The 20269-nt window shown below is 43.3% G+C and overlaps 1 protein-coding gene across 7 annotated transcripts in view; it reads left to right on the top strand.

The window, feature by feature from the left end:
• The window catches only part of KMT2A (lysine methyltransferase 2A), a 48657-nt gene that overhangs the window by 21533 nt on the left and 6855 nt on the right, over positions 1 to 20269 (top strand). For 5 of the 7 annotated variants that reach the window (XR_003924670.2, XM_030022870.2, XM_030022873.2 and 2 more), the window contains 22 exons: positions 167 to 240; positions 914 to 1042; positions 1903 to 2016; positions 3214 to 3360; positions 3636 to 3731; positions 4524 to 4644; positions 5451 to 5564; positions 5910 to 6094; positions 6673 to 6846; positions 7669 to 7779; positions 8028 to 8101; positions 8622 to 8815; positions 9208 to 9314; positions 9459 to 9596; positions 10827 to 10985; positions 11271 to 11388; positions 11473 to 11551; positions 11807 to 11967; positions 12752 to 12937; positions 13602 to 17913; positions 19287 to 19367; positions 19898 to 19962. Coding sequence is in view for 6 of the 7 variants with exons in the window: in XM_030022870.2 (XP_029878730.2) it covers positions 167 to 240; positions 914 to 1042; positions 1903 to 2016; positions 3214 to 3360; positions 3636 to 3731; positions 4524 to 4644; positions 5451 to 5564; positions 5910 to 6094; positions 6673 to 6846; positions 7669 to 7779; positions 8028 to 8101; positions 8622 to 8815; positions 9208 to 9314; positions 9459 to 9596; positions 10827 to 10985; positions 11271 to 11388; positions 11473 to 11551; positions 11807 to 11967; positions 12752 to 12937; positions 13602 to 17913; positions 19287 to 19367; positions 19898 to 19962 (6939 nt within the window). In the remaining variant the exon portion in view is untranslated. The remainder of the gene's footprint in view (positions 1 to 166; positions 241 to 913; positions 1043 to 1902; positions 2017 to 3213; positions 3361 to 3635; positions 3732 to 4523; positions 4645 to 5450; positions 5565 to 5909; positions 6095 to 6672; positions 6847 to 7668; positions 7780 to 8027; positions 8102 to 8621; positions 8816 to 9207; positions 9315 to 9458; positions 9597 to 10826; positions 10986 to 11270; positions 11389 to 11472; positions 11552 to 11806; positions 11968 to 12751; positions 12938 to 13601; positions 17914 to 19286; positions 19368 to 19897; positions 19963 to 20269) is intronic. The other 2 variants (XM_030022872.2, XM_030022871.2) reach the window with 2 other exon arrangements.

Here is a 20269-nt window from a genome sequence, read left to right as displayed (position 1 = left end):
AGGAGACTGCTCAAGTCATAGTTGATGAGGTGCAGTCAAAGAAGACAGTGGAAAAATTCTAGTCTAAAATTCATCGCACGGTACCCAGCTGATTTTTTTTCCCTTTTCTTCTCTACAGGTGGCTGTTAGTTACTTGAAATACTCATAATTTTTCCCCCCTTCCTAGGCACAGAACAAAGCAAACAGAAAAAAATTGCTCCCCGTCCAACTTTTCCTGTGAAACAGAAACCAAAAGAAAAGGTGAATACTGTTTTTTGTACACAGTCAGTAAATTTCAAGAACCTGGAACTTCTGTCTAGAAAGTAGAACTGTATTACTTAACCCTTTTGCAGATTTGTTTGGGGTTTTTTTGGTTTTTTGTACTTAAAGATGTTAGGTTTTTCCTTGTGGCAGTATGTGGATACCAAAGTACCTGGCAGATGTTAACTTTGTCTCTAAGGCTTGTACGTTGTGGGGTGGAGGCTAGCTTTTCCATAAAAAATGGAACTACCTTCATCTCGGAAACAACTCCGTTATGGGAAAAAAAAAAAAGCAAAACCAAAACCCAAACCACCCCCACCCCCCCCCAAAAAAAAAAAAATTGTCTTATTTAAATCTGAGGGAGAAGTGCACAGGGACTAATTACACCCAGAGTTGCCCCACTGCAGCAAAATAAAAACCAGCGCTCTGATGAGAGAGAACAACATGATGTTGGAGGAAAATGCAGCAAAATGAATTAGAAATGTAATTGCGTGTGGAATGCTCTTAAGAAATGGTTGGCAGAATGGTTACTTTCTTGCAACTTTCACACACTCGTTAATTCTGTGATGGTTTGGGGGTTTTGTCTGTGAATTATCTATGGCATTTAATATAATTACTGGTTAAGTTTTAACGTTCGGGGTTGGGATTAATGCAGGCTCCTTTACTTGACTAGGAAAAGCCCCCTCCTATAAGCAAGCCAGAAAGCAGCACGCTGAATTTGCTCAGCACTCTGACTAACGGAAGCAGTTCCAAGCAAAAGCCACCTACAGATGGAGTCCACAGAATCCGAGTGGATTTCAAGGTAGAGGACAAAATGTTTTAAGTATTTGAATGTTACCTGGCTCTAAACACTGGAACTAGAGTCCCTCAAGAGTGCTGGCAGTGACTTCTAAGTTTGTGGGTCTGGTACCATTCAGAGAGAACTGCAAATAGGATCCTTCCTGACAAGTCACTCGGTTGATTTTTAGAAGCTTGTTATGCCTTTTTTGTCTTATAATTAGAGTACTGGATGAAGAGACACTTAAAGCTTTAAAACCTTAACTGTCAATGTGTGAGGATGAGCAAGAATTTGAGGTTTATGAAGAATTATTCCATTAAGATGGAACTATAAAACCTTACCACAACTTGAGCCAACAAGATTTGGGGAAAATGTTAGTAACTTGTAATTCACAACATTTGGGGTATATCTGGGGTTTTAAAGTGATAAATCATGTACTTTTTTGAACAACAGTGTTGAAATAATAAAAGATAATATTTTCCTAATAATTTTTCAGTCCATCTATAAGTGTTGATACTGGAGATTATAGTGAGATCTCATAAGTGTTTTATACAAATATGGAGCTTTAATAAAGTATAATTCTTCTGAAATTTCACTTTTAGTAATAATTGTGCAATCGTGAAAAACTTTGTCTGGTTCCTTAGGCTTGCTTTCCGTAGAAGGAAGGCTAGTGTATTATTGAGCTCTCTTGGCAAGAACAGCGCTGAGATGTGACTATTCCAATATACACTATAAAGTAGACCAAGATAGAAGTTGAAATGATTTCAGTTTGAGACCACTTAATCACAGGCACAGAGCGTATAAAGCAGCAGTCAATGTGAGCACTTTATACTGATGTTGTATTGCCTTATTCTGCATGGTGATGTATCCTTTTGTACTTTCAGGAGGACTGTGAAGTGGAGAATGTTTGGGAGATGGGTGGGTTAGGCATCGTCACCTCAGTACCTATTACTCCCAGGGTGGTCTGTTTTCTCTGTGCCAGCAGTGGACATGTGGAGGTAAAGCATTGTGTTCTGCTGTTGATGACTTAGTTACAGCACCATGTTGTTACAAAAATAAATAAATAAAAAATATCGTGACCTTAATCCAGAAGAAACTAAAATAATACCTGTAAATCTGTCCTTGCTAAACTTGGTCCCAAGATACTAAAATGCAAGGTATTTAAAATCGGTTTGGAAACTTCTGCGGTGCTTACTTTGGAGGTGAACTGTATTAGGCGTAAAGAATAGCATATCTGAGAGCACCCATGTCTCCTCTTAATTTGGAATCCTACATTTGATGTAAAGCAGGGGCTTTGCTTTCTTTTAACTTGAAATAAAAAAGACTGCCTGATAATGTTAAAGGGCTTTAGGCAGCATTGACTTTCCCAGGTATGTCTGTATCTGCTGAGAGCTGCAAACCATTACTGAAACGTGACTGGAGAGAGATTCTGGTGCTGCATAAAGAGCTGGATTAAGATGTGTTTAATGCGTTTCCAGGTATAGATAGGTGCCTTCTCAACATCTTCAGACCAGCTGTCCTGGGAAGGTGATGCTAGCACTCTAGAAAAGGCTTGGTTACGATGAGTGAACAATACTTGGGGAAAGGGGGGTTGTTAAGTTCTGTATGTGGACATCAGTGCGCTTGAAGGACCATGAAGGTCCAGTGGGGCATGGAGCCATCCCATTCTCAGTCAGGTTGCTCAAGGGGACAAACAATTCAAATGTCCCCTGTGAGCCTGTGGTGTTTGTGCCCTGAGGATGGTTCTTTTTCTAGTATGGCCAGCCTTGTAGGGGATACGTAGAAATTAGAAGAGCTTTCACATGGGTCACCTAAGCTGAACAGGGGGAGAGATGTGTCTCTCTGCTCTGCATGTCCCTTCCTTTTGCACTGAGTGTTTCTTCTGGTGCGGTCGGCTTGTGTTACAGCGAGGGAGGGAGAGCCCGAAGAACCCTATAGGCCTTTGCCAGTACTCAGAACACTTAAGTAACAGATACCAGACTCCCCTTTGCTGCTAGATGCCTAGTCTGGGTGGACGAGCATGTGTTTGGGTTGTCTGAAGTACGCACACAGTTTCCCTCCTAAAATATGCCAGTAGAAGTCCTTGTTCTGTCAGTTGTAAAGCAGAATTCAAAGTAGTTCGGAGCGCGAGGGGGCTTGTTTGGGACTTCAGAGCAGCTTCTGACTTGCTAAAACCTCCCTCTCCCCCCTTGCAGTTTGTGTATTGTCAGGTCTGTTGTGAGCCTTTCCACAAGTTCTGCTTAGAGGAGAGCGAGCGGCCCCTGGAGGACCAGCTGGAAAACTGGTGCTGCCGTCGCTGCAAGTTCTGCCACGTGTGTGGGAGACAGCACCAGGCCACCAAGGTACCCCCAAACCGCCCGGCAGGCACCCCCCTGCGCTGCTCCCGGAGCTCCTCCCGCTCAGAGCTCAGCTAGTGAGCATGCACCGGGGAGCAGGGAAGTGCAGGGTCTCTGCGCGAGCGCCGCTGTGCGCTGGGGAGAATGCCTCTCGCGTCGCTTCATTCCATTCTTCTTCCTGTTGCCCCAAATGGGGGATCCAACATAAAATGAAAATGTCCAGGACTTTGCATCCCTTCAAAGGGTCTCTGTTCCAATGCTTTTTCCTCTTATTCTCGTAGCAGTTGCTGGAGTGTAACAAGTGCCGAAACAGCTATCACCCTGAGTGCCTGGGCCCAAACTACCCAACAAAACCCACCAAGAAAAAGAAAGTTTGGGTGAGGGATTTTGATTTCTTTTTTTGGGTAATTTGCTTGTTGACCGATCGTAACGCCACAGGCCAGAACTCTGCAGATTGCTTGCTCTGATGCAATCGTTTAGCCTTTTAACGCAGGGTGCCTGTTGAGTTGGAAGGTACATTTGGAAATAGATAATGAGGCAGGTTGTTGATAAGGCTCTGAACAAGCAGGATTTTTAAAGGGATTACACCTTTTTTAGTTGTCTTAATTCTTCTGATTATAGTCCCAGAACACAGAAGCAGCTCTTTAGAATGGAAGCGTTTACTTTGTTAACAAACTTACCAGTTGATACAGGTATTGAGTTTGGATTAATGCGCTATTTTGTGGCTTTCAAGTTTTTGTTCTAAACAAGTGTGAAAGCTTCACCTACAGTGTATTTGTTACTAACAGTTTTTAGGTGTGTTCTACTACGATATCCTCAGAGTTGGAAAACTGTTAAAATAAGACTTCATATTTTAGGTCAGAAGAAATGCCACAACTATGTATGCTGTTGTTTTACGTGAAGGGAAAGGTGATAGTTTCTTCAGTGCAAATATGAAGGACTGAATAACTATACTGTGATTTATTTTCATTTTTTTCTTGTTGCATCATCACCATCCTACCGTGAAGGGAGTGAAAGTTGTGGTATTTTAGTGAAAGTTCTGGTATTTGAAACTCCTTATTCTGCATTCATTAAATAATAAACACTATAAAATGTGTCGTTAGGACTGAAGAACAGAAACTACTGGATATAAAAGCAAGTAACTCTTGCCAAACATGTTCCTTTTCCAGATATGTACCAAATGTGTTCGCTGCAAGAGCTGTGGATCGACAACACCAGGCAAAGGGTGGGATGCGCAATGGTCTCATGACTTCTCGCTGTGTCATGATTGTGCCAAACTCTTTGCTAAAGGTACATAAAGTTGTGATTCTTTACAGCAGGAGCCTCTTCAGATGCTCAGTTTTGCATTAGGCAGTGTCAGTGTAGAGCGAACAGAGGGCCTGCAGGGCAGGTGAGCTTGTCTTGGTACAAACAGGAGTGAAAGCTGGTGTTAGGGTCAAGCATGAAAGCACGTGTAATACCTTTCTGTAGGAAAGCCAGGCTCTTAAATTTTGCAGTGGCTAACAAAAGTCACCACTGTGGTATTGTCAGAGTTTGAGGCTTCCAGAATTTAAACACTACACCACATAAAGCGATCATTACACACATGTTGGCCTGGGGTTTCAAGCAGCAGTTGAGAAAATGACATTTTAAAGGACTCCTGACTTAAAAGCAGCAAGGTCCCTATTGTCAAGTGGTTGTTCCTTCTTGTGATAGTTACTGTATGTGACACCTTTGAATCTATGAGTGGCACTCTGGGGAAAAATCTCAGTATAGAAAGTCTTGACTATTCCACCTAATTTCTTGCCTGTATGTCATCTTTGTCCTTTTGTTTTACTCTGTAAAGCTAATTGCATATAGTATTTTGTTAGCCTCACTACCGCCCATAAAATGGGTACCCAGTAGTGGAATTCTGGAGTAGCCAGTGGTCTTCCAAGCAGGTTATTTTTGTGGCCGTTGTTTGCAGTGTTGTAAAAGTTAGATGTAACTGTATTGGCAGCTTATTGGTGGGGTTTTTCAGAGAGCCGCTTCCTTAGCGCACTAGTAGGTAACCACCTAGCCTTTGACATCTGTGTGTGGAAGCTGAACTTCTGATAAAAATCACATCTCGTTTGCAGGAAATTTTTGTCCTCTCTGTGACAAATGCTACGATGATGACGACTATGAGAGCAAGATGATGCAGTGTGGGAAATGCGACCGCTGGGTCCACTCCAAATGTGAAAACCTTTCTGGTAAGGCAAATCCTTGTCTCCTCAGTACTTAACGTGGGTCAGTGAGTAGACCAAAGCAATCCAGTTCTGGAACTTTCTACTGTGTTAACATTAACACCCTCACCTGTTGTGACCAACCTGAAAAATACCTATAGAGTGGCTACAGGTAAACCAGTACAAATGTCAGTGACATCCTGAAAGCGCAGGACTTGCCTCAACTGCAGTATCACTCAGTTAGTAGCACAAGATGCTTTTGTTACATGAAAAGTGTTTCTGTTAGATAGTAAGTGCAGAGTAGGTGTTTTTCCCTATGTTCATCCTTCAGTAAAGCAGTTCAGATTGTTACTTTATTTTTTTTGTCTCCAGATGAAATGTATGAGATACTCTCTAACTTGCCTGAGAGCGTAGCATACACCTGCATTAACTGTACAGAGCAGCATCCTGCAGAGTGGCGCCTGGCACTGGAAAAGGAGCTGCAAGTTTCCTTAAAGCAGGTTTTAACAGCCCTGTTGAATTCTAGAACTACTAGCCACTTGCTGCGGTATCGACAGGTAAGCTGGAGCCTCGCATCCTGTTAATATATTCTGGCCTGAAGTGTTGCCTGGCATTCAGTTGAATTCTGGTGTTGCTATGCATCATACTGCAAAAATGTCTTTATCATACTTAGAGCAACATGTACTGTGATTTTTGTTTTCTTTCTTTTGTTCTTTCCTACGGAAACAAAGTGGTGGATATATATGATATGACTTGTGAGGCTAAAAGAAAAAAATACGGTAACATTCTTCAAGGAGTGGGAGGATTTAGCTCTGTGTTGGTGAAGGTGCTTTTTTGACAGAACAGGATCTTAGTCTTGAAATATATATTCAGAAATGAGACTTCTGAAAAATGAGTTTGATCCTTATAGGTGATCACTCTGCTCTGCTGTGTGCCTTACAGGTCAGCAGCAGAAAGCTGGTTAAGAGCTTTTCATTTTTGTCCCTACATTTTGGACAGGAATTCAGAACTTCAGTCTCATTTCTTTCATGTTAGCAAGAATCTCTGGGCTGATAAATGTGCGTGGGAGTATGTCATGAGTAGCAGCCACACTTCAATAGCCAATGTCGCTCTGTCTGGTTGCTGATGTTAACAGGCAGCAAAACCACCTGATTTAAATCCTGAGACAGAAGAGAGTATCCCATCCAGAAGCTCTCCTGAAGGTCCCGATCCACCTGTCCTAACAGAAGTCAGTAAGCAGGAGGAGCAGCAACCTCTGGATCTGGAAGGAGTGAAAAGAAAAATGGATCAAGGAGGTTACACTTCTGTGGTATGTCAAAGTTTTAGTGTTCTGCTCTAATAATAGATCCTATGAATGGCTTTATGACCCGTGGTGTTTATAAGTGAGTGTGCTTAAGCCTTTTCGTTATGAACAAGGAAACAAGTTAGCGTTCTCCTAAAAATAATTCTGGCGGGTGCTCATGTTAATGTTGGCTCAAAGACATGTAATTTACACTGTTGTATGGTGCTCTGCAACCAGCAGTGATACTTGGTTAAACCTCTTTTGCTCTTAGTCAGACGTTTATGTTGATGGAAACAGGATAGGTCATCCTTCACGTGCAAATTCTAACTGAAGGCCTAGCCAGATGACACTGATGGTAGTCAGTTATCTGGAAACTAATAATTCACGTGTGGAGGGATGATGTCTTTAGGGGTCATTTATATGAAATGTGAATGCTGACCAAGTCAGTTTTCTTTGTAGGGAGAAGCCTTTTCCTCTTTTTTACCTACGGAGCCTGTAATCTTGAGGAAGACTGTATATTGCAAAGTGCTAGACAAACATGCTGTTGCCAGAGTTTGGCCAAATCCTTGTGAGGTAGCTAGCTTAGCTGATTTAAAATCGGTTGGCAGTCAGCTCCTGGTAGAAGGAAGAAGTGAACAGTTATGGGCATAGTAGTTCTACCAGCCAGTTTGCAAATGCACAGGGCTGCTTGTTTCTTTACAGCCAAGTTATTTTTCTGCTTTTAAGTCGATGCTCTGGTTCAGTCTTCTAGTCATCTGCATGCTCACTTGATGCCTTAAAAAATTAGTGGATGGTGTAGCTGTACAAGAGACAATCCTGTTAATGTGAAATTTTGTGGTTTTCTTGTAGTTGGATTTTAGCGATGATATTGTGAAGATAATTCAAGCAGCCATTAATTCCGATGGAGGGCAGCCAGAAGTTAAGAAAGCCAATAGCATGGTCAAGTCCTTCTTTATTCGGGTGAGCTGGACTACAGTTATTTTGAAATCTGCTTGGTATCATACCACTGCTTGTTGCTGTTGCAATCCAAAGGGTCCGTCACACTTACCATTGCTTGGGTATTTCCAGGAATAAAGTAATGCATTGTCAGAGTTGTTGATGTTAATGAAATCTTACTAGTTGTGCATTTACAGTAGATCTTGGCTGAATGTCTTTGAATTTTTGGGTATGTTGTATAACATTTCTAATGGAGTGTTGTTTTCCTTCAGCAAATGGAGCGTGTTTTTCCATGGTTTAGTGTAAAAAAGTCCAGATTTTGGGAGCCAAATAAAGTAACAAGCAAGTAAGTAATTGTTCTGTGTCCGACTGCGACACCCTGCAGTTTGCCAGCTGTCCAAGCAAAAAGTATCAAGAGAGCATGTTTGTGGGGTTGGGTTTTCTGTTTTTCTTTTTTTCTTTTCTTTTCTCTCTCTGTTTTGTTTTGTTTTGTTTTCAGAAGTTAAACAGTAATCCCACTCCCAGGTTTTGTACACACTTCCTTGTTCTAAAGCAGAGTAACCAAAAACATTATTTAGAACTCGGTATATTGTGTGTTGGTTTGTCAGTCCTGTCCTTCCTTCCCCCTCCTCTTCCTCACCCCCATTTGGTGTGGCCCTCCTGCATCTGTCACCCTCAAAAGAAACAGTCACGTCACAAACCTTGCAAAGTAAGTGACCGGTCATAGCCTTTGTTGAGAGCATGTGTGGACTGTAAGTAATTAAATGAGTTGTTATTGTATGTTGAATGTCCATAGCGCTGGTAGACAGGGCAGAAGGTCCTCTGGTGCAGTCAGGTCTCACAGCTGACTCCTTGTTGCATTTCAGCAGTGGTATGTTGCCGAATGCAGTGCTGCCCCCTTCGCTTGACCATAATTATGCTCAGTGGCAGGAGCGTGAAGAGAACAACCGCACTGAACAACCCCCTCTGATGAAGAAAATCATTCCAGCTCCAAAACCCAAAGGGCCTGGAGAGCCAGATTCACCAACTCCTCTACATCCTCCTACACCACCTATCTCTAGTAAGAAAACAGATTGCAGCACTATTGGTCCCAAACCCAGAGTGCTCCATTCCAAACCTCCTAGTAATAAAGAGAGGGTGGTATTGGTTCTGTATGCGACTGAAGAATTTTGGAGACCTCTGTGACCTGAAATCGTTTGGAAGCTGTAACATATGAGATGTTTCTGAGCTGAGCCTGGGCCCAGAAATACATTTGCACCTACCTCTTTTCCCCCAGAACAAGGGCTGCGTAGAGGCTGATGTGTGCTTTTCCTTGCTTTACGAGCTGGCTATGGAAAACACTAGGCTGCTGTTTGGCTCCTCTACCCTGTTCACTTACTGACAGTCTTTCCAGATGAATTTTTGCCTCCTTGACTTTCAAGAATAAAGTGTGTTCTCTCTTTTAACTAAAAGGCTCTGACAGAAGCAGAGAGGATAGTCCTGAACTTAACCCACCTCCAGATGTAGAAGACAACAGGCAGTGCGCATTGTGCCTGAAATACGGTGATGACAGCGCTAATGTGAGTGTCTGGCACGTGCCCATTTTGATAGGAGCTGATTTAAGCAGTACTGTAGACTCGGTACTGTGGATAGGCTGGATGCTTTTTGTGCATTGCTGTGTCTCGTGGAACATTTGAAAAAGAACGTTTCCTTCTGTTCTTTAGGATGCTGGACGTCTTCTCTATATTGGCCAAAACGAATGGACACATGTGAACTGTGCTTTATGGTCAGCAGAAGTATTTGAAGATGATGATGGTTCTCTGAAAAATGTGCACATGGCTGTGATCAGGGGAAAGCAGCTGGTGGGTATAAGTAAAGAATACTTTGTTAAACTTCACGCTGATTTACACAGAACCAAGGCAGGAACGCAGCTAAAAGATTCCTTGTGGGGGCTTTTTCTGCTCTGTCCCCTCCCTGCAATTTTTTTTTAAATTTTTTTTTTTTTGACACTATATATGATAGAACTGACTGAAGATACTTGAAAATCTATTTTATCCTTGCTCAGTTGAGAAATATTGTGGCAACAAAAAGGAGCTTGTAACGGGAGAATTGGAGTCGTGTTTTTCTCAGAAGGTCTTCAGTTGCCAGTGCTATACCTTACGCAGTTGATGCCATATCTGTAGTCACAACCTGTTTTTAAAAATAATGTGGAATATCTAAAGCATGGCCAAATACTGTGTTAAAGCTCAACACTTATCTCTCTAGTACAAGGACTTGCCAGATCTTCTGTTGCAGTCTGAAGTGATGACAGCAGAGGAACTCAAAGGAGAGCGAGCAAGTTTGTACCTAGTATTTTGACCTAGGTTAAATTTTACGTATGTGTACAAGAAATAAAAATGGAAAGCAAGTATTGTCCATTTCAAGGTGTTGATTGAGGAGGATTTTCATGTTTGAGTATAGATGAAGGATCTTGACATCTAGCTTGTACATAGCTACTCTGTTAAATACTGCAAAAAGATGATGGTGGTGTCTTTTTTCTGAACTCCCAAGCAGTCTTAGAAAACAAAATAATCTTCCTATTGTGAGTTGGTTGTTGCTTACTTTCCAGAAGAATGTAATGAGACTGGAAGCTTGACTAGAAATTAGTTTGTCCAAGTTTTGTTTTAATATTGCATCACGTCATCCTAAATACTTACTAAAAACAGCAGAATCAGTGGAATGGGACTGCTCTTAGCCAGTAGTAAGCTGCCCACATGGGGAATACTCTGTGCGGGAGAAATAGTGACATATTAATCAGTGAAACTTGCAAATATGACACTTGGATATGGAGTACAAGCAAGAAAGTCTGAGGCCTGGAGGAACCAGCTGCAAATGCAGTTGTTGTTGTGTGTGAGGGATCCTTCTTCATCTCACTTCCTCCTCCATGTCTCACTTGTGCACTTGAGTCACGGTAGTGAAATGTTACAGCAATGAAGTGGGAGGTCAGGCATTACTCTAAACTCTGCCTGTGCTGAAAAAAACCAACTGACAACAGTAATGGTAGCCCAGTTTTAGAAGGGATTAATTTTTAACTTTTTTGTTTTGTTTTGTAGAGATGTGAGTTCTGCCAGAAGTCAGGTGCCACAGTAGGCTGCTGCCTCACTTCCTGTACAAGTAACTATCATTTTATGTGCTCGCGAGCCAAGAACTGTGTCTTTCTGGACGATAAGAAAGTTTACTGCCAGAGGCATCGTGACTTGATCAAAGGAGAGGTGAGACTCTTCTTTCGCACCCTGCCTTGTCTGAAGGTGGGGTTAGCCTGCAACTATGAGCGCTTTTTAGAAGTTAAGGTTGAACGTGTTCCTTGCTAGCAAGGACTGGACTGCAGTGCTGTTAAAAAGAAGTCAGTGATACAACTGACATGGGGAAGTTTGGCAAGTGGTACCATGTGGCGGTTTGAAAACCAAAAGACCAAGTGAGGATTGAGTTAGACTGCATAGCGCACCCATGGTGGTTCCTTTAAAATTAACGAGTAGTTTTGTGGATTCTTGTTCCAGGTGGTTCCCGAGAATGGGTTTGAAGTTCTTAGGAGAGTTTTTGTGGACTTTGAAGGGATCAGTTTGAGAAGAAAATTTCTTAGTGGCTTGGAACCAGAGAATATCCACATGATGATTGGTAAGATCTAGTCTCTGGACACTTTGTGCACCTTTCATGCTGGAATCTGGTTCACAGAACTGTTCTGTTCCACTTTCTGCTCAGGTTCAATGACGATAGACTGTTTAGGAATTCTGAATGACCTCTCAGACTGTGAAGATAAGTTGTTTCCCATCGGCTATCAGTGAGTATAAGCTGTTTCATGATTAGATGTCTTTTAGTGTATTAGATGCCAAACCAGCACTGAAGTAACATACGTCAAAAATGACTGTAGCTTTCATGCACTGTTCAGGAGTCTTGTGATTATGCCAGGTGTGCAGCATGTTGTGCCAGGAAGCCTTTGTCCCCTGCAATTTTGAGAAACTGAAAATCTAAAATAGGAATGCTGAGGTTTACTCGACTGTTGAGTAAATTGGTTTATGTTTGAATTATCTTCCAGGTGCTCCAGGGTGTACTGGAGCACAACAGATGCCAGGAAGCGCTGTGTGTATACCTGCAAGATCATGGAGTGCCGACCTCCAGTCGTAGAACCTGACATCAACAGCACTGTAGAGCATGATGATAACAGAACAATTGCCCATAGCCCAGTTCCTCTTACAGGTAATCTTTTAAGGACTTTTTAAAAGTATATTCTCTATATGTTTTTGCTGTAGTGTATCCTTCCCAGAAAGCCAGGTAGTGGCTAGGACCTGTGTCTCTTCAGTGGATTTGGACTAGAACCCACTTCAGGCTTCCAAATTATGTTACAGTGCCTTAAGACTTTAAAAAAAAAAAAAAAAAAAAAAAAACCAGCTAAGCTCCTGAGAGTACTGGTAACTTTGAAAACTTGAGGCAAAGGAAAACTACTGTAGTAATGCTTTCTAGTCTACAGATCTGAGATTTTTCTAGTGACCTAAAACTTCAAATTGTAATTCAGATGTCAGTGTCAGTCTGTAATATGGGGGTTGTTAAACACCATGTTGAATAGTAGTACTACACTGCTTCTGTATTTCCAAATTGCTTTCTCTGGATCCATAGATGAGTTAAAAAAAAATTAAAAAATCTCAACCCTATCCTCTTCAGTTCCCAGAAGGTGAGGCTGTGGAAGATTTTTAAAATGTTTATAATAGTTTTCATTGTAAACATAGAATCTTAAACTTTATTAAAATGTAATGGAATTTCATGTGTAAGCTGAGGGTTACTGTATTGCTGCAAGTATTTTAAAATGTTCTTAGGGGAAGAAAACAGACATTATCTGATGGCAAGGAAGCGGTAATCTTTGTGTTTATTTAACAAATACCCTGATTCTCCAAGTGAAACCTGATAGTATATATGCCCTATCAGATCATCACTTTTAGGATTCAGTGATGGCTTACACTGTTGTTTCTCTTCTATACACCAACAGAAACTCTACCTAAAGACAGCCGAAATACACCTGAAATTGTAAACCCACCATCACCGGATCGTCCCTTGCATTCTCAGACCTCTAGTTCCTGTTACTATCCAGTGGTCTCAAAGGGTCCCAGGATCAGGACGCCAAGTTACCCATCCACCCAGAGGTCTCCCGGCTCTAGGCCGTTACCCTCTGCAGGTATTGCCAAGTGCTGTTGACTTCGATTTTTGGGTTTTGGGGAGGGGTTTTTTTTGTTCATTTTCGAAATATTTTTTGTTTGGTTCGTGTCTTTTTTGGCTTCGTTCAGAATATGGTGTTTAGTTTTCTGTTTCTAGGGAAAATAGTGAAATGGCAATAGGTTTGAGGGGAGGAAAGTTCTGAAAATACACAGTAGAGATGGCCTGTCACAAACTGCTGGACTGAAACAAAAATTCCCCTAGGATGAAGAAAGCAGTGTTTGGGCAATATTAGAGCAGTAATACAGAAGAGCTATAGTGTAAGTTAGTGACTTTATCACCTCAGTTGGTATTTTTCCAGAGAGAATCGGAAATCTGGTATTGTGATTCAGCTACTATTTCTGTATGAATGAGTCACGTTTTGTTTCAAACTGATGTTGAAAATTCATGTCTAAAGTTGAGATACAGAACCCTGAGACACAAACTTGTCAACTCTGTGTGGTGAATACTGATTGACGGTATCAGATTTTCAATACCTATCTCAAGTATCATCATGATGTTAATGCTACTTGGCTGAAAGGTTTTGCTGGTTTTTAATTTCTTGTGTTTTGTATGAAGGAATTGGGTATGCATTGATTGTGAAGGTTTCAGATCACTTGACAGTTTTTCTTGCCTTATTTTCTCAGGAAGTCCTACCCCAGTGACCCATGAAATAGTGACAGTAGGAGATCCTTTGCTATCCTCTGGACTTAAGAGCATTGGTTCTAGGAGACATAGCACCTCCTCTTTGTCACAGCAGCAATCAAAACTCCGGATGACTTCTCCTACACGAGGCGGAAACACTTACTCCAGGCACAGCGTATCTTCAGTTTCCAGCATGGGGTCATCTTCAGAACATGAACCGAGCATCAAAAGTACTGACCGCTTTGTGGGATCCATAAATGCAGGTGCTCCAAGTGCTCCTGTTCAAAGTTGCTCCACTGGTTCAGGCTCCCAGAAAACAGCAGCTACAAGTGGAAGTAAAATTTACCAGCTGGATGCATCTCAGTCTACAGAAGGAAAACACTCTAGCAGTTCAGATTTGATAGCCAAAGGTGCGCCTTCTAAGGGAGAGAAGATGAAAACGCCAACTTCAAAGGACCCAGATCATTCAGCTCATAGTTTTACTTCTGGAGGAAACTCCAAAATGTCCGCTCAACCAACCAGTTCATCGGGTGCAGAAATGAATGTTAAAATAGGAACCTTTCAAGAATGTTCAGGATCGTTTTCTTCCAAAGAAGCAGTACCCTTTCCACCTTTGCATCAGAGGGGCCCAAGAAAAGACAGAGATCAGCACGTGGAACCTGTACAGCCAGAGAAGACGACTGTGGTTGATGAGATGGATGCGAAAACCTTGAAGTCTGCTGGAGTAAACAGCAGATCTCCTGCAGCAAGTGAGCAGGTAGTTTCTGCCCCTAGAGACAGGCGTCAGAAGGGGAAAAAGTTAATGAAAGATAGTTTTAAAGAGAAGCATTCCCTGAAATCTCTTACAGATTCAAGTCAAGCAGTAGGCAGTGATGAAGGAAACACGAAACCAGAATTTGGTAATCAGGGTTTGGCAACTGAGCAAATTAGCCAGAGGTTATGTAATAATATTCCTGCTGAAAAAGCTGGTGAGAAGTCTCCACCTTCACAAGGGCCATCTAAAGGTTCTGCAGTGCAGATCGAAGTGGCCTCGAAGGAACCTCAGGCACCTAGAAAACGCACCGTTAAAGTCACCCTGACTCCTCTCAAGATGGAAAGCGAAAACCAGTCTAAAAATGCACAGCAGGAAAGTGATGCTGAACCTCAGTCTGCAGGGGCAGAACTGGCCCCTTTAGCAGAGCCCTCCTCAACTTCAGAAAGCCCAGAAGATAACCCTGTAGTTCAGGGAAGTCCAAATGAAGCGCCAGCACAGGAATCTCAAAACAGTGCATATGAAAATTTGCCCGTGCAAGATAACAACTTGATGCTTCAGGATGGAAGTAAAGCTCAAGAAGAAGGCTCGTACAAGCGGAGGTATCCACGGAGAAGTGCTCGGGCCAGATCCAATATGTTCTTTGGATTGACTCCTCTGTATGGCGTGAGGTCTTACGGAGAGGAAGACATTCCCTTCTACAGTAACTCAACTGGGAAGAAGCGAGGCAAGCGGTCTGCAGAAGGACAAGTGGATGGCGCGGATGACTTGAGCACGTCAGATGAAGATGACTTATACTACTATAATTTCACTAGAACAGTGGTTTCCTCGAACACGGAGGAGAGGCTTGCATCCCATAACTTATTCAGGGAGGAGGAGCAGTGCGATCTCCCAAAAATCTCACAGCTAGACGGCGTGGATGATGGAACTGAAAGTGATACAAGTGTCACGGCAACAACAAGAAAAGTCAGTCAAGTAACTAAAAGGAGTGGTAAAGAAAACGGAACAGAGAACTTAAAGCTAGATAGAACTGAAGAAGCTGGTGAGAAACTACAAGTCACCAAGAGCTCCACTGTCCACAAAACTGACCCAAAGATTGATAACTGCCATCCTGTGAGCAGGGTTAAAGCACAAGGTCAGGATTCGCTAGAAGCTCAGCTGAGCTCGTTGGAAACGGGCCGCAGGGCTCATGCAAGCACGCCTTCTGACAAGAACTTACTGGACACTTTTAACACAGAACTTCTGAAATCCGACTCAGACAATAACAACAGCGATGACTGTGGGAACATCCTCCCTTCCGACATCATGGACTTTGTACTAAAGAACACACCGTCTATGCAGGCGTTGGGAGAAAGCCCGGAGTCCTCATCATCTGAACTTCTAACACTTGGAGAAGGTCTAGGTCTCGACAGCAACCGTGGCAAGGATATGGGTTTGTTTGAGGTGTTCTCCCAGCAGCTGCCAACCGCCGAGCCGGTGGATAGCAGCGTCTCTTCCTCCATATCAGCAGAGGAGCAGTTTGAATTGCCACTAGAGCTTCCTTCTGATCTCTCTGTTCTGACCACTCGCAGCCCTACGGTGCCCAGCCAAAATCACAACAGGCTCGCTGTCATCTCAGAGTCTTCGCTGTCCTCCTCGGGAGAGAGGTCGATGCTAGCCTTGCCTTCCACGGAGTCTGGGGAAAAGAGAGTGACGGTCACAGAAAAATCTGCCTCGGGGGAAGGTGACACGGCTCTCCTGAGTCCAGGAGTAGACCCAAGCCCCGAAGGACACATGACTCCTGATCACTTCATCCAGGGTCACATAGATGCCGAGCACATAGCCAGCCCGCCCTGCGGCCCCGTCGAGCAAGGGCACAGCAGCAACCAGGATTTAACGAGAAACAGCGGGACTCCAGGTATCCAGGTGCCGGTATCGCCCACTGTTCCCCTCCAGAGCCAGAAGTACGTGCCAAACTCCACGGACAGTCCTGGCCCTTCGCAGATCTCCAATGCTGCAGTGCAGACAACGCCACCCCACCTCAAGCCAGCCGCAGAAAAACTTCTGGTAGTCAATCAAAACATGCAGCCACTGTATGTCCTCCAAACTCTTCCCAACGGTGTTACTCAAAAGATACAGTTAACACCTTCTGTTAGTTCTGCACAGAGTGTGATGGAGACCAACACTTCGGTGCTGGGGCCCATGGGGAGCGGGCTCACGCTGACCACCGGATTAAACCCAAGCTTGCCCTCGTCTCAGTCGTTATTCCCTCCCACGAGCAAGGGGTTGCTGCCCATGTCCCATCACCAGCATATACATCCCTTCTCCACAGCCACTCAGACTGGCTTCCCACCAAACATCAGCAGTCCTTCGCCAGGTCTTCTGATCGGTGTGCAGCCACCCCCTGATCCTCAGCTCTTAGTGTCTGAAGCTAATCAGAGGACAGACCTTGGTACCACTGCTACTACACCAGCTGCTGCCCTGGGCAAGAAACGGCCCATATCTCGCCTGCAGTCACGGAAGAATAAGAAGCTGGCTCCCTCTGGAACCCCTTCTGCTATAGCTCCTCCTGATATGGTCTCTAACATGACCTTAATTAATTTTGCTCCTTCCCAAATTTCCAACCACCCATTGGATTTGGGAACCATTGCAAATTCAACATCCCATAGAACTGTCCCCAATATTATCAAAAGGTCTAAGTCTGGGGTCATGTATTTTGAGCAAACATCTTTGCTCCCGCAAGGTGGGACCGCTACTGCAGTTGGCACGTCTCCCAGTGTCATCGGGCCAGATGCCAGTCACCTCCCAGCAGGGCCTGTATCAGGCCTAGCATCGAGTTCTTCGGTGCTGAACGTCGTATCCATGCAGGCCACAGCAGCCCCTTCTACTGGTGGGTCAGTTCCTGGTCATGTTTTGGGACAAAGTTCAGTGACGTTAACTAGCCCTGGGTTATTAGGGGACCTTGGTTCGATAAGCAACCTCCTGATCAAAGCAAGTCAGCAAAGCCTTGGTCTTCAGGAGCAGCACATGACTTTACCACCAAGTTCTGGGATGTTTTCGCAACTGGGAGCGTCCCAAACTCCGTCTACGGCAGCAATGACAGCTGCATCGAGCATATGTGTTCTGCCTTCAGCACAGACAATGGGCATGACAGTTGCTCCGTCGTCTACTGACCCAGAAGGCTCTTACCAGCTTCAGCATATGACACAACTCCTAGCCAGCAAAACCGGGGTTGCTTCCTCCCAGCTGGACCTTGGCACAGCTTCGGCAACGACACAGTTGTCGAGCTTTCCACAGCTGGTTGATGTTCCCAATAATACCGGACTTGAACAAAACAAGGCTTCCTCGTCAGTGATGCATGCCAGTTCAGCATCCCCTGGAGGCTCCCCGTCATCTGGTCAGCAGTCTGCAAGTAGCTCCGTGCTGGGTCCTACAAAAATGAAGCCGAAAATCAAACGCATTCAGCCATCATTAGACAAAGGGAATGGAAAGAAGCACAAAACTTCTCACGTGTGGACCAGTTCTTCTGAAGCACACATTCCCGACAGAGGGGCCATTGCTGTACCCCAGGTCTCGGCTACAGGGTAAGAGAAGTGTTTGGTTTTGCTCATCCCTGAGATTTTGTAACACTATAAGAAAGAATCTCGCACTAGTTTCTACAGCAAATTTTCCTTCTGATAATTTCTAAGGTAAAAACCTCAGCCGCCAGCAGAAAGCAGGTATCTAAAGGAGTTGACAGAACTTTTACCCCTGGAAAGGGGAGGATTAAAAACTTAAGGCTTTGAGGATCCGGGTTATGAGGACATTATTCATCATTGACAGTTCTGGCAAATTCAAGAGTGTTTTAGAGGTATCAGTAGAGAAAATGACACTCAAAAGGGTGATGGGTTCTATTCCTTTATGTTGTTAATGTGCATAAGTGCTCTAGAAGTTTTAATTGTTCTATCAGCAGTGTGCCAAGGCACCAAAACGACGCAGTGTTATGGTGTTGCCTTGGTCATTCTGATTACAGAATTTAAACTGCATGCCTTTCTGTGAGCATAGTGCCTCTCCAACATGCGGTTTATTCTTCCTGCCCCTCTTCTCCTCCTCTTCAGTCCCTATAGGCAAGAGGAACTGGGGAGGAACTGGGAGAATCTTGCACTCTACTTTGTCAGGACAGCAGAGTATGAACTTGTCTCTCGCAGTAGAGGATTACTTTCCAGACCTTAAATTAAAATGTCACTTGAATTGACTCTTTGAAATACAGATCTGTAGAGAGAATAAGAGCTGCTGGTCTGGGTCTGTGTTTTACATGCAGAACTAGACAGTTTTATCGATGTAGTCCATAGCCGTGTCTTAGTATGACAGTGCCAACAATTATGCATTTCACCAAAGAAGTTGCACCGCTGACTTTCGATCCTGGCTGCCTGAGAGAACTCTCCAAAATGACTGCTGGTACTAAAAGACAGTAACATCCAGCTTTTAGTAACTGAGAAATACTGCACATCACTTGTGTAATTACCTGATCATCTTAATGTCTTGTAATAAGTCTGATTCGTAAAACGTTGATCCAAAACTCTTTAGACAGCTTAATCTTTTAAAATAGTTTCTTTTGTGTTGCTGACACTTGCCAATTTGTTTTAGTTTGTGAAAGTTTTCTGTGTCTGTCCACCTTCCACCACGCATCTCTTGACTCCTGAGCTCATTGCTTATGGTTGCTCAGGCATGTTTCTCTTGCACCCAGATTCCTTCTCCTCCTTCCTCTTGAAGTGCAAGTCTTGATTCTGATGTGATGTTGGAAGCGTGATCTGGTTCCTCGTATCTTAGGAGCAGTTGTTCCTACTTCTCTAGTTCTGCTGAACTGCTGAATTTGCTCATGGCAGCTCCCAGTGGATCTCTTAGCGCTTTCCAGTCACGTTTATGGCACATACGGCTTGGCAGGTATTCTGAATGTTCCTAAACCTTTCTGTTCCAGGAGTCCCGCTATGAAGGCAGATACACAGGATGCAGCAAGCGTCGATCAGCCATCACAGAAACAATGTGGCCAGTCTGCAGGGTAAGCATTAAACACACCATTCCATCAGATTGTGCTTGCTTGAGCTTAAGGAAATTTATACAGAGAATGTGAGAAGTCTTACTTTGCTAGTTAAAATATCTTGGGAGCTTTCAGTTTGGAATGAGCGGTCACATTTAGTTGCAATATAGAGCCTTTTTTTAAATTAAGTTGCATATAGCTCTGGGAAGCTTACTGCTTGCTGAGAAGACAGCTACTCATACAGTGTTGGCTGATCATATGTTAGCATACGCCTTATTACTGAGTAGGGCTAATACAAAGAAAAGTCACAGATTGTCTTAAATTAGGCTGCTACCCACAGACCAATAGATGCCTCAAAAACAAATGCTACTGAGTAGAATCTTTTTACTTGTTTGTTTCCAATTGAACTGATGTTAGAACATGCCATCTAGAAAAAGGTTCTTCTACCTCTGTCTAGTTCTCAGATTTTGTAGGTGAGTGTTCAGGGCTGGTGAGGAAATTAGGTAGGTGGTTAAATATTTTTCTTCACGTTCACTTCCTTCCCTCCGAAGGCAAACGGCAGTCCTCCCAGAATCTCAATCAACACAAAACTCAACAGATGAGCAAGAAAATGCAGGTATGTCACTATTTCAAAAGCACCGAGTCTTGGGATTCTCCAGGACTGGGAAATTAGTACCTTGAAGTTTTGATTTTTGTGAGTCTCGTTCTCTCAAGAAAGATCTCAGAGCTAAGTCATGTTATTCTTGCTTTGAAGGAAGGAAAGGTTTGTTTGCTATTAATAGGTATTGGACAAATAGTTATGTCTCTATTTTTAGTCTGTGGAAATTCCAGCACTTGAGATTTCACACTCTTACTACAACACTGTCTAGATTTTTTTCTTGGACTGATTTACTGGTCAAAAAGCAAGTTAGTAAGTAATTTTC

The sequence above is a fragment of the Aquila chrysaetos genome, chromosome 8 (assembly GCF_900496995.4).
Source record: "Aquila chrysaetos chrysaetos chromosome 8, bAquChr1.4, whole genome shotgun sequence".
Classification (NCBI taxonomy): domain Eukaryota; kingdom Metazoa; phylum Chordata; class Aves; order Accipitriformes; family Accipitridae; genus Aquila; species Aquila chrysaetos.
Note: the sequence above shows the minus strand (reverse complement) of the source record. Positions and strands in the feature narration are given on the sequence as shown.